Source organism: Topomyia yanbarensis, chromosome 1 (genome assembly GCF_030247195.1).
Source record: "Topomyia yanbarensis strain Yona2022 chromosome 1, ASM3024719v1, whole genome shotgun sequence".
NCBI classification, from domain to species: domain Eukaryota; kingdom Metazoa; phylum Arthropoda; class Insecta; order Diptera; family Culicidae; genus Topomyia; species Topomyia yanbarensis.
Genome location: NC_080670.1, coordinates 111,501,411 through 111,515,810, shown reverse-complemented (window position 1 = coordinate 111,515,810; position 14,400 = coordinate 111,501,411). Strand labels below are relative to the sequence as shown.

Below are 14,400 nucleotides of genomic sequence, written 5' to 3'. Positions count from 1 at the left end.
CAAGTGGTCCCAAATATTTTCTATAACAAATACCATCAAGTCGACTGCGCCAAAATGTTCTACACTGACGGATCAATTCTCGACGGGTCCACAGGCTTCGGTATCTTCAACGAAAATCTTGCTGCCTCATTCAAACTCAATGATCCTGCTTCAATTTACGTCGCAGAATTAGCTGCCATTCAGTATACTCTCGGGATCATTGACACCCTGCCCTCAGACCATTACTTCATCGTTTCGGATAGTCTCAGCTCCATTGAGGCCATCCGTGCGGCGAAGCCTGGAAAGCACTCACCGTATTTCCTGGGGAAAATACGGGAATATCTGAGTGCTTTATCTGAAAAATCTTACCAGATTACCTTGGTTTGGGTCCCGTCACATTGTTCTATTGCGGGCAATGAGAAGGCGGACTCTTTAGCCAAGGTGGGCGCATTAGAAGGCGACACTTACGAAAGACCAATTTGCTTCAACGAATTTTTCAGTATCTCTCGTCAGAGGACGCTCGATAGTTGGCAAACCTCATGGAGCAATGGGCATCTGGGACGGTGGCTACATTCCATTATCCCGAAGGTATCAACGAATGCTTGGTTTAAGGGGTTGGATGTGAACCGGGACTTTATTCGTACGATGTCAAGGATCATGTCCAACCATTACTCGTTTGACGCGCATCTCCGTCGTATAGGGCTTGCTGAAAATAATCATTGTGTTTGTGAGAACGGCTATCACGACATCGAGCATGTTGTTTGGCTGTGCGCAGAGTACTGTGTTGCCAGGTCCCAACTAATAGATTCCCTTCGGGCCCGAGGTAGATCACCCTATGTGCCAGTCCGGGACGTCCTGGCAAGCCGTGACCACCCCTATATTTTTCTTATCTATATCTTTTTGAAAACCATTGATGTCCAAGTTTAATACATTTTACCCTCTCTCATTCACAGTAGAATCTCACCAACCTATCCCTGTATCTACAATATGGCATTGCTTCACGAGTCTTCGGTGCACACTCTTCTTGATAACCGTCTATCCAGAACATCATGACATACCGCACATGCAGATGATATAGAGTGCCAATAATTATCCGAAATATCGACCCTCCCCTCGCCCCTGCGATTACAGGCTGGAAACTACAACACTACAACAAAGTGTGCATATCCGCCACAATGATCAATCAGCAAACGACGATGTCAATTACACAATATGTATCCCACTTCCTACCTTTGTCCTTTACTTACATAAGAGGGGAGCAAGCCGCCCCTAAATACGGCTTTCCCTTCCCCCACTAACATGTGACATGTAATATAAAAAAAAATGAATTATCGGCCTCGTTAAGCTACAGCATTTGGGCCTAAATAAACGTATTTTAAGATAAGACTTCCAATAGAGTATAAAGATATAAAAACGCTAAAAACAGATACGATCAATACATTCATTATTAATCACATTAATCTATTACACAGCATTGACAAAATTTTAAAATTCCAGTTTTCTAGTATAGTATTTGGCAAGTAATTCTGGCATTATAACTGATTTAAAAAAAATGGAAGCTTTGTGTTCAGCGTTAGCCCAAAAATCCGCATTTCTCTCTACACGTATTAAAAGGTCTGTTTTTTAGTCCAAATATAGAAATATCCATAATGGGCTTCCGTTAGTGCTATTTGCATTTGTACCTGAGCGAAATATTTATGATTTTGTACCATCTCAAATCCAGCATTCGTTTTAGCGATACAGGCAGGCTTACATTTAGAAAGTCGTAGCATGACGTTATCCTCTTCTTTGAAATTAAACGGACATTTAACTTCAATCGGAACTCTTCCGCAGCATTCACAGTTTAAAATACCATCTGGCGAAGCAGCCAGTTCTGGAAATTGCTTGTGAATAATCAATCCGGTCTCTCCGACTGTTGCTTTTACGTGGCTTTTAACCAAAATATCGGCTACTTGGCGAAGTGCAGTTTTTTCCATTTTTTTTCCATAACGCGTAGCTTGAGTCGAAAAATAAGACTTGTCGGGGTAGCATATTGCGTTCAGCAATGAAATAGATGGATTTTCTATTTTTGTGGACAATACATTTTTTAGCATTGATGCTGTAACTCTACCTATACGCATAAGGCTCCACAAATCACAACTTGATTGTGCTCGTGTGTCACGTTCAACTTGCAACCTTATATCATGGTTTATCTCCTTTTGCATTTTTGCATACAATGTTAATGATTTAAACCGCAATCCTTCGATGCTTATTTCTCTATTATTTTTATCATACAAATCAGTCAAAAGAATCGGTTGTAATGCGATCGAAGGATCCTTTTCAATTTTCTGACACTTAAAACATGCGTTCTGCTTAGTGCAAAAAGTTTGCATAGCTGTACATTGTACTTCTTTCTTCTGAAGTTCATTCAATTTGTCACGAATATCTTTGATTAACAACATTGGGACGTTTCCGTAAGCATCATCTGAGGAACTGTGTATAGTTTCGAAATCAATTTTATCAAGTGGTAGTTGCAAGTTTCCCGGAATGCTTTTAGTTGGCCTTCCCCACCGTTGCTCTACATCTGTCACTGCCAATACATTACTAGGTCCATTGTGGACAAGTTGATTGTAGTGCATATTGGTTAGATAATACAACACTGCTCCCACATGGGAACATACTTCACCAATGCCTGCAATGCAGTCACAATGTGCGGAAATTACATCTCGTCCTTTTACTATGAGCCAAGGAGTGAGGCATGGGTCATTGAGACTCATAGAATGCATAACCTATAATTATGTATTACATTATTACAACGATGCAAGGAATAATAATATGTTAGTTTACTTTGCCACGAACAGCATAGAATTCTCCCAGTGGGGCTCCTTCCACTAGCTTCACCATGCCGCTTTCAAAACGCTTTTTTGCTTCAACAGCTTTAAAACATTGAAAAAACTGACCGCTGTAAGCTGATTGTTTGAAAAGTGCGTAATCGATAATGGATTCATAACATATGGTCTCCGGAAGGTGACTTGACTTCATGTTCAGTAAATATGGGTCTTGGTTTCCGATTACAGAAATTTTGTCCAAATATCGTTGCAAATGATCAGCCGACAATCCAGTTGCATACATGCTCAGCGAATGGCCTAAAAGCGATGGGTAAGTGCTTTTTGAAACGGGAAATTTATTAAATATTTACCAGTAGCAAGTGATACAGCTGGTGTTTTCAGCAACTTTGACGATATATTTTTCTTTGGTGGCATCTTCATATTATCACTGGTAAGATACAGAAAGTTAAATAGGCTCCTGCGACAAAATTTTCAAGCTAAAATGAAATCCAGAGTTGTTTTGTTTTGTTTAATGTCTCGTTTTACAATCACCAAATTAACGTAGAAATGCCAAATGTTTTCACCTTACCGTCTAATTCGACAATGACAACTGATCAAATCATATAGGTTGTCAAACCACTTGTCAACCCACTTGTGAAATGCCAAACTAAATGTCACATGGATTGCCTAATAACGTTCTTTCTTTTCAAGTTTCACCCATTCTTTGACGGGCTCATTGGATACGAAACACTGACGCAACTTAACGCTGACATTTCAACCTCCACTAATTGTCTAAAATTTCCCGATTATACAATACAAATGATGAGAAAATATCCAGACAGCTTCACTACGCATCTAAACATACACGAAGAAAAACTCCTGGAACTTCCTTCCCATCTATCTCAAGGCGATTTTTATATTGAAAAAGAATTACCTCTAAGCCGCGATGTTGTGGTGCTACCAGGACTGTACAGAGCAGGAAATAATAAAGCAACAGTGGTAATTAAAAATATCAGCGAAACAGCTGTGAAAATCAACCCAACCAGACCCATATTTGGCGAACTGAACAATTTCAACCTAGTGCGTCATAAATCTTCAAACGAAACACTCCCAAAGAATTTAACCAAAGCGCTCAGGTTAGACCATCTCAATACAGAAGAAAAGCAAAAAGTCACTAACCTTATTGGAAAATTCAAAGACATTTTCCACTTGGAAAATCAAAATTTAACCTTCACCAACGCGATCAAACATCGCATCAAAACAAAAGACGATCTTCCAGTCCATTCCAAGTCATACCGATACCCCTTCTGCCACAAGGAAGAGGTTCGATCACAAATTGCAAAAATGTTATCTCAAGGCATAATCAGACCTTCAGATAGTCCGTGGTCCTCCCCAGTGTGGGTGGTTCCAAAAAAGTTAGACGCATCGGGCCAACAAAAATGGAGGTTAGTCATTGATTATAGAAAGCTCAATGACAAAACCATCGCAGACAGCTATCCTATACCCAATATCAGCGACATATTAGACAAGTTAGGCCGATGCAAATATTTCACGACATTGGACCTCGCATCTGGTTTCCATCAGATCGAAGTTCATCCCGAAGATGTTCCGAAAACCGCATTTAGCGTAGAACACGGACATTATGAATTCCTGAGAATGCCCTTCGGACTCAGGAATGCACCATCCACCTTCCAGCGTGTGATGGACAACATTTTAAGGGAACACATTGGAATAAGATGTCTCGTATATATGGCTGACATCATCGTGTTCTCTTCAAGTCTTCAAGAACACATCGAAAACCTGGCAAAGATATTTGAAAGCCTACAAAAATTCAATATGAAAATCCAACTCGATAAAAGTGAATTTTTGCAGAAAGAAGCCTCATTTTTAGGGCATGTTGTTACGTCGGACGGCGTTAAACCTAACCCCGGGAAAATAGAAGCCATCCGAAACTGGCCTGTACCAACTAACGAAAAGGAATTAAGAGGATTCCTTGGCGTATTGGGATATTACAGGAAATTCATCCGTGATTTTGCTAGAATTGCAAAGCCCCTAACAAAATCACTCAGGAAAGGCGAGGCAATAGTGCACACGAAAGACTTTTTAGAAGCATTTGAAGCCTGCAAACAAATTTTAACAAGTAGCACCATCTTGCAATACCCAGATTTCGATAAACAATTTGTCCTGACTACGGATGCATCGAATCATGCAATTGGTGCCGTTCTGTCTCAAGGACAAATTGGTAGCGACAGACCAGTGGCCTATGCATCAAGAACTCTGACCAAATCAGAGGAAAATTTATCGGCCATTGAAAAGGAATTACTGGCCATCGTTTGGGCTTGCAAGTATTTCCGCCCATACTTGTTTGGTAGAAAATTTATATTATACACCGATCACCAACCGTTAACCTATGGATTAAATCTGAAACACCCAAGTAACAAATTAATTCGATGGAGGCTTCAATTAGAAGAATACGATTACGATATTCGATACCGCCCAGGCAAACAAAATGTTGTTGCTGATGCGCTATCGAGATTGCCTACAGAAATTAACGTAAACGAAATAGATGATGAAGCGGATCAACAAAATAGTTCAGACGCCGCCACAGTACATTCCGCGGACACAGATGACGGCGAATTCGTAGGAATGACATTGAGACCAATCAATTGTTTTTCCAATCAAATTATACTAAAAATCGGTGCACCCGAAGACGATGTACTAGAAGAAGTTTTTCCTCAGGTGTACAGAAGGACCATAACTAAAGTAAATTTCGGAGTACCAACAGTGCTTAGAATTTTTAAAGAATATATGGACATTCGGAAATCAAACTGTATCCTCTGTCCTGAACAAGTCATACCCACCATTCAAGTCGTGTATAAAAACTACTTCAACCAAAACAGGGCCCTAAGAATAACGATTGCACAAACTCTTCTCACTGACCTAAGAACACCAGAAGAACAGAATGAAAAAATTGAACAAATACACAGTTCAGCCCATAGAGGAATATGGGAGTACAATACGCTTTTATCACGCAATTTCTATTTTCCTAAAATGAAACAAAAAATTCGGCAATACATAAAACTCTGCGAAACCTGTAATAAAAATAAGTACGATCGGCACCCATATAAAATAACCATTCAACAAACACCCATCCCAAAAAGACCATTTGAAATTATTCATACAGACATCTTTATATCCCAACCTGATACATTTCTAACAGCCGTAGACAAATTCTCGAGGTTCGCTATTATTATTCCTATCAAATCTCGCAACATAAATGACGTTAGGAAAGGTTTACTAAAAATTTTTAGCCTTCACGGAAAACCTCAACTTATTATTAGCGATAACGAACCGTCTATAAAATCAATAGAAATTCGAGGGTTATTAGATGATCTTGGTATTCAAATACACTTCACACCAGTAAACCATAGCAAAACAAATGGCATAGTCGAACGGTTTCATTCGACCCTAGCCGAAATCTATCGATGTGTCAAAGGAAGACATGAAGATCTGACATCTAAAGAAATTTACCGAATCTCGTGCACTCTTTATAACGAGACGATTCATTCCGCTACAAAATTAAAACCCCGCGAAATCTTCTTTGGCATTAGAGACAATGAAGAGCGACCACTAGATTTAGAAGAAATCATAACCAAAAGAAATAAACTCTATGACGAAGTTATTATTCAATTACAAAAAACCCAAACAAAAGACTGCAACCAACAGAACAAGTACCGCGAAGTACAACCAGAACTTGCAGATAATCAGCAAGTCTACATAAAAAAGCAGGGGGTCAGAAACAAAACTGACCAAAAATACTCCAAGATCCAGGTCAAAGAAGATAGAATAAAGACCTTTATCGATGAATCAAACCGTAGATTACATAAAGACAATTTAAAACGCATATACTAACCGCAATTTTCTTTCCACAGGAGGAAGCGAAAAAAGTACCACGTAGTCATCACACACCAACTAATGCACTTCTTTCTCAATATTTCAGATGAACTCGATCCTACCAATCCTATTCCTCGTTCTTAACCCCTGCATCGCATCCAGCACGTCACCTCAACCAATCCGAATCACTAATATGGATAAAAACCCCGGACTCCTTACCCTACAGAAAGGACGAAGCTTCTTGAAACTAGGTGAACATCAACTTTTTCATGTAATTGATCTTGAAAGGTACGAACCTATTTTCATGAAACTTCGCAGTACCATCAAAGGCCTAGAAAACTTCGGAAATTTCAGTGGGATGGTGAATACCCTCCACGCGAAATTTAGTAGCACAATACACACCTTCGAGAAACTCCATCCAAAACTTAGAAACAAACGTGGGCTACTAAATTTCGTAGGGACAGGGATCAAGGGGATAACAGGAAACCTTGATAACAACGACCTAATTGAAATATCACAAAGCCTCCAAAACCTCCAAGTTAGCAACAAAATTTTAATCAACGAAAATAATGAGCAAAGACAAATTAATGTACAGCTTCAGACTAGGATCAATAGAATCATTTCTCAATTATATGACCAGCTCAATGAAACAAAAAGAAACATTTTCACAGCTCAGTACGAAACAGAGATTAAGAGAAACTTTATGCTCATTCAGGAAATTTTCAGAATCAATTTCAATGTTGAACAGCTTAAGAATCATCTAGAAGACATAACCGAAGCCATCGAATTCGCTAAACTAAAAATCATTTCCAAACACATCCTATCCACAGAAGAAGTGAATTTTGCAACCACGAAATTAGAAGAGAAAGGTGTATTTTTATCTAGTATAGAAGAAACATATGACTACCTAGAACTTTCAGCTTTCTATAACAAAACTCAAATTATCTTCATTGTATCCATACCCTTCTTAGAAAACTCAATGTATAATAACCTTGTACTAGAACCTCTGCAAATAGGTAAAAAGGTCATAAAGCTGCCATCGCATTTCGCCATGCAAAAGGAAACAACTACGTACTTCATCATCAGTGAATGTCGCCGGATACAGGACAACAATCTGTGTGCGCTAGACAATCTCCTTGATGTTACTGGAGATACTTGTTTTTCAAAATTGCTCCAAGGTTTTTCCGCCCACTGTACGTTCACCGATGTTACTAAGACAACAGAAATTAAACCAATTTCCAAAAACCATGTAGTCCTCAAAAACGTTACGTCACTAAACCTAGAGACCACATGCGGAATCTCAAATCGCACGTTAACCGGAACATTTCTCATCGAATACCACAACTGTTCAATAGTTCTGAACGGATCAAGATTCGAGAACATTGAACTAACTATAAATGAATCACCAATAATGATGCCTCTGGACGGTCTCTCCATAGAAGAAACTCACTTCGAGCCCATCATTAAACCCGATGAGTTACACATTAAAAATAGACACTTCTTGGAAGACTTCGCTTCCAAACAGGAAACACAAACATATACCTCACTGGCTATGTCCAGCATTAGCATTATGTTTGGAGTCGTAGTAGTTGTTTTCCTGAAAAGGAAATCAATTCACAAAGTTATCATCGAAACGAAATCCAAAGTTTCAAAATCCAAGCCACCTATGACCAGAAACGAAGACATCGAGGCACACATAGGAAATTCAAAATCAGCAATTCCAAATAACCCAGAAACCACAGGAAATACACTTAGTAACAAACCGGGACGGTTTGGTATCTTTAGGAGGGACGAGTTAACCAAACATCGAATCCAGCCACCAAACGTAAGTGTGGAACCGCCTTGCCAGCAATAAAACCAACTACGCTGGGTCAGCACACACGCGCACCGACCAACACCCGTGGGAAGACGTCACCAGCCGAAGAACACTGTCGTCAGGCGTACGCAGCTTAGGTTAGCATTTTGTTAGAAGCATAGGTGCAGGATATAATTGAAAATAAATTCATTCTAGTATCGTACTTCGGAGCGTAAGGTTTAGTTTTTTAAAAACGCGTATGTTCTCCGAATATTGTTAACTTGTATACAAAACAAAAAACTTCTGGTGCAAAAACTAGCCGCCGACCAGGACAATGCTTGATACGCAAACGTCGCAAAGCAACCAGCCAGATCGAAGTCGCAACCGAATGCAAAATAGCTACTAATGAACAAGCCATTGGTCGCCACAATCAATATAAACACGATCACGAACTCGACCAAGCTTAATGCCCTGCAAACATTTACGAACGATAGACCTCGACATCGTGTGCAGAAAGTAGAAAACGAGCAGCTCTCCCTGCCTGGTTAGAATGTGATCTGCAACGTTTATCATGCTAGAAGAGGAACGGCAAGAACGGCACTGAAAGAGCACATACGGTTTTCTCACATCGAGAAAAGTCTGGATGGTCGCCTAATATCGCTACGAATACAGAACACGACACTTTGCAATGTGTACGCTCCGTCCGGCACTGCAATGCGAGCCGAACGGAGAGATTTTTCAACAACACCATCGCCTACTACCTTCGGCACCCGACCGACCACGTGATTTTAGCAGGAGACTTCAACTGCGTACTTCAGCAGTGCGTTGCGACGGGAAATAACACGAGCCCCTCTCTCCAAGCAACCATCCAACAGTTGCAATTACACGATGCCTGGGTGAAAATGTGCCCACAAATACGCGGTCACACATATATCACGCACAATTCCATGTCCCAACTAGATCGCATCTATGTCAGCTCAGGTCTATGCAATCAACTGAGAAACGCAAACACCCATGTGTGCTCTTTCACAAAACTGTCACCGCCCGAATATGCCTTCCTCACTTCGGCAGGGAGCCAGAACGTGGCTTCTGGTCCCTTCGTCCTCATTTGCTGACTGCTGATAACGTTGAAGTGTTTCGAATCCGCTGCCAATACTGGACACGTCAGCGCCGGAATTTCCATTCATGGATGAGTTGGTGGCTGGAATACACCAAGCCACGAATAAAATCGTTCTTCCGATGGATCTCAAAATCAACATTCGACGATTTTCACCGTGAACAACAGCGCATATATACCCGGCTGCGCCTGGCGTACGATGGGTACTACCGAAATCCAACGATGATAACTACTATCAACCGCCTGAAGGCAAAAATTCTGACACACCAGCGCGATTTTACGCAAATGTTTGTGCGCATCAACAAGACGTATATTGCCGGAGAACCACTTTCCTCGTTTCAACTAGGGGAGAGAAGAAGAAAGCGAACCACGATCACACAAATCGAGAATGAGAGGAAATCCTCGATCGCTCCGAAGATATCGAGCAACACATGCTGGAATATTTTAGAGGACTATATACAATGGACGAAACTGGCGACGTGATAGATGAGGACTTCACATGCGATAGAGCGATACCAGAAAACGATGAAGCGAACGATGCTTGTATGAGCGAGATAACGACAGTCGAAATAGAGAGTTTTACCTACGAACATTCGACATCATCCACAGGGAAATAAATCTAATTTTGAATGGGGCCCTGTCGTCAAATTTCCCTGCTACCTTCGTCGAGAGCGTCATAGTTTTGGCGAAGAAGAATCACGCCGGCGACACTACTCGCTCATACAGGCCGATGTCGCTTAGCAACTTCGACTACAAACTTCTATCTCGCATCCTCAAGACGAGGTTGGAGAAGATCGTGAGCGCCCACAGGATTCTAGGAGAAATTCAAAAATGCTCCAATTCCGAGAGAAACATATTTCAAGCCGCACTCTCGCTGAAGGACAGGATCGCCCAGATGATCGCACGTAAACAGAGAGCGAAACTGAGCTCATTCGACCTAGACCACGCGTTCGATCGTGTCAACCGACGATTTATGTTCAGCAACATGTGCTCACTCGGGATTAATCGTAGGTTAGTGGATCTCCTATCTCAACTTGCTGAAATGACAACGTGCCGCTTACTCGTCAACGATCATCTATCGGCACCCTTCCCGATACAACGATCGGTCGCTCAAGGTAACCCATTATCGTCGCTTTGTTTTTCGTTGTACCTCGCTCCGCTGCTGACGCAACTAGAACGTGTATGCGGGACCGATCTGGTCGTGGCCTATGCCGATGATATAACCGTCATCGTTTCGAGCGTTGAGAAAATTGAGAGGATACACGCTCTGTTTACACGTTTCTCTCGAGTTTCGGGTGCCAAACTTAGTTTGGCCAAAACAACATCCATTGATGTGGGCCTCAGTGATGTGCTTCAAATGAATGGTGAAGGTTCTTGGCGTAATTTTCGCCAATTCTATTCGTCTGATGGTCAAACTTAATTGGGATGAAATAGTAAGAAAATTCACGCACCTGCTATGGATGCACTCATTGCGCTCACGTTACTACAAAAAGTGACACTATTAAATACATTCACCACATCACGAATATGGTACCTTGCCTCAATCCTTCATCCAACGTGTGCCCATACAGCAAAATTGACTGCATCGATGGGAACATTTTTGTGGCGCGGACTGCCAGCTCGAATACCAATGCAGCAGCTAGCGCGAGATCGAGAGCAGGGCGGACTCAAACTACAGCTCCCGGCGTTTACATGCAAATCCTTGCTGATCAACCGCCACCTTAAAGAGATCGATTCTATCCCCTTCCACAGAGCTTTCCTCCAAGGTTCAAATCAAGGAGCAATTTCTCCCGCCGACTGTCCCTGTTTGAAAATAATCCGCCAACAATTACCACACTTATCCATCCAAATCCTGCAAAATTCTGCCACCGAACATATCCACAGAGTATACATGGACAGCACCGAAGAACCGAAGGTGGAAAGAGAGAATCCCGAAATTGAATGGCGACGGGTCTGGAACAATATCCATCGAATACGAGAACTTACATCTCAACATCGGAGCGACTTGTTTCTGTACGTCAACAAAAAATCCCTCATCGACGGCTGCTGTTCATCATGCGACGCGTAGACGGAGAGAATTGCCTATACTGCAATGCTTCAGTTGAGACAGTGGAGCACAAGTTCAGTGTGTGTCATCGAGTAGCTGCAGCATGGACCATCCTGCAACAAGAAATCTCGTCTCTCTTCCAGGGCTAGAGGAGACTTTCTTTCAAGGACTTAAGCGCACCAACACTGAACGGAGTACGCAGAGATGCGAAGTCGAAAATTTTCAAATTACTTATTGCCTATACAAATTATATAGACCAATGCGATAATAATATAAATAATCAAGCTTTGGTATTTAGCTTAAGAAGTGAACTGTAAATAATTACAATATTTTACAATAAACATGACAAAAATTTTACAAAAAAAGACATCCTACGAAGAAATGCTAGGTCTAAAATGACATCTAAGGCCTCAAATAGGTTTTGTCCCACCTTTTTTGGAATGGTCCCACTGTGGGGCGGTAGCAGTATATTTTCAAAATAGTTTTATTACGAAATAAATGTAAATATATTCTAAACTAAACGAGAGAACCATTTCTAGCCCAAACTCTGGGCCTTATAAAGGGTTAAATTGATCCTATCCTGTCGAAATGTTCTGCAACGAATTTCAATTTTGGACAGTAACTCCAGTGCTGCGTTCAGGATATCGTCGCAGTCGTAATCGCGATTACCAGAATTTAGGATATCTAAGGTTGATCAAAGAAAAGTCATTGAAAAGAAGTTCATATTGTATAAACTGAGTGACGAGTTATCAAATGATTCAATGCTGTGTAGTCAAATCGACATCTTCTAACAATTGTTGTAGTATAGATACACATGCAATCAATCAGGTTTGAAAACTTTTAAATTTATTCTTTTATTTTCAAGGAAACAAGTCATTCCTTTTATTTTGATTATGTATTCCCGGGATCCCGCGATTTCCAGGGATTTTTTTTATTCATTTTCCGAATCCCGGGAAGCTGAAAACCGCCGAGAAATGGAAGCTCTAATTTGGATGCTTCTGTTTATTTCCACGGAAATTAAAACCTCACCTTCTCCGATGAGAAGGAAAAAAATCAATTAAAATTTATCAGATAAATTACTCACGCAGAGTTTTGCGACTCATTATACGGGAAAAGCTGGACATCATATAAGCTGCTTCTCGCGTCAGTGAATGAGATTTACAAAGCCTTACGTAGAATATATATTCACACAATTGAAGGTACTGAAAATATGGGCTTACCAAAACTCTTGGCACACAGTAAATTTTTGAATTTCGGTGGGAGTTACTAAATATAGTCCATGTCCTTTGTTGCTAAAACTGAACGTTTTAGATATTCTGTTGAAAAAGGAAATAAAGGAATTAGAAAAAATGTATTAAATAAAGTAATTTATCTAAGGATAGTCATGAAACGCAATTCTATAGGTCGTTTTTTATTTTATTTTCTATTTGATAAAGATGTTTTGTTTGCATTACATTGATTCAGTTAATTATGCCCAAGATATAATATGCTTTCGCAGTTTAGTGATTTATGAAGTTTTAAACCTACTTGTCATGTGTATAAGGAGCAAAACAAACCAATCGTTGCAATTGGTGATTGCAACGATTTTTGTCGGGAATTGCTTATGTTACTTTTCGTCATAATTTCTAACGTTTTTATGTTTGCGAGTCTGTGCAACTCGTTTTTGCTAAACCAGGGAGGACGCTTCGTAATCATGTTCAGAATTTTATTCTGAATCCTTTTACGCGTTTTCTTCCTTGTAGCACAACAACTTGCCCAAATTGGAACTGCATATAGCATTGCCGGTCTAAATATTTGTTTATAAGTTAGTAGTTTGTACTTTGGGCAGAGCGTAGAATTTCTGTTTTAGAGGGTATAAATATTTTACATATTTGTTGCATTTTGTTTGGATTCCTTCAATGTGATCCTTCAAAGTGACATTTACAGTCTGCGTATAGATTTTGATGATCAGAGGTAAAAATATTATATAGGATTGGTGCGACGCTTGACCCTTGAGCGACGCCTGCTTTAATGGGTAGCTTATTAGATTTACAATTCTGTTAAGGGGGGCGTCTGGTTTAGAGGGCAAACATAATCGACTTTTTTTATTCGCTTAATTGTTAGAACCTCTAGAAAGGTCTCCCGCAATATCGGTGGTCACGCTAAACTTCTTTTGCTTTAAACAGCCATGCATTCCACGCGTGTATTTACTATAACACAGGCAGATTTCAATCTATCGGCACCAATTTTCGAAAAACTGACAGCGATAAAAATACAGTGTAAATAATACACTCTAAACTACTTAAATTTAAATTTACAAGAGAAAAGACCCAATGGGTCATTTTCTGCAGCGTTTCTCATATACAAAGGTTATGCAATCTCTCTGAAAAACGTCAACCTAATCCCGGCCCGGAGGGCCGAGTGTCATATACCATTCGACTCAGTTAGTCGAGATCGGAAAAAGTCTGTATGTGTGTGTGTATGTGTGTGTATGTATGTGCGTATGTGTCAAATAATGTCACTCATTTTTCTCAGAGATGGCTGGACCAATTTGCCCAAACTTAGTCTAAAATGAAAGGTGCAACCTTCCCATCAGCTGCTGTTGAATTTTGGATCGATCGGAATTCTGGTTCCGGAATTACGGGTTTCAGAGTGCGGCCACACAAAAATTTCTCATATAAACTATAGGAAAAATTAAAAATAGAATTTTTATTTTTGATGCTAAATGTGTTCAAGGTGCATGAAACGTCGAGATTTGATGCAAACTCGAAAAAAAATTTGA

The 14,400-nt window shown here is 40.3% G+C and overlaps 2 protein-coding genes across 2 annotated transcripts in view; both read right to left on the bottom strand.

Moving 5' to 3' along the window:
• LOC131694260 (syntaxin-binding protein 5) overlaps positions 1 to 14,400 on the bottom strand; it is a 2,823,745-nt gene that overhangs the window by 215,911 nt on the left and 2,593,434 nt on the right. The window contains exon 21 of the mRNA XM_058982823.1: positions 12,860 to 12,955. Coding sequence (XP_058838806.1) covers positions 12,860 to 12,955 — 96 coding nt within the window. The remainder of the gene's footprint in view (positions 1 to 12,859; positions 12,956 to 14,400) is intronic.
• Positions 1,341 to 6,999, bottom strand: LOC131694265 (uncharacterized). The gene is made up of 3 exons (XM_058982837.1): positions 3,158 to 6,999; positions 2,806 to 3,104; positions 1,341 to 2,747 (listed from the first exon to the last, which is right to left on the bottom strand). Exons 1-3 carry the CDS (start codon positions 3,225 to 3,227, stop codon positions 1,587 to 1,589), a joined length of 1,530 nt encoding a protein of 509 aa, XP_058838820.1. The 5' UTR covers positions 3,228 to 6,999; the 3' UTR covers positions 1,341 to 1,586.

Excerpts from the sequence above, each read along its gene's own strand:
- LOC131694265 (XM_058982837.1), bottom strand. The coding sequence starts at position 3,227 with ATGAAGATGCCACCAAAGAAAAATATATCGTCAAAGTTGCTGAAAACA. Across the intron at positions 3,105-3,157 it reads AGCTGTATCACTTGCTACTG|GCCATTCGCTGAGCATGTAT; the intron begins GTAAATATTTAA and ends CATCGCTTTTAG. Across the intron at positions 2,748-2,805 it reads TCTATGCTGTTCGTGGCAAA|GTTATGCATTCTATGAGTCT; the intron begins GTAAACTAACAT and ends ACATAATTATAG.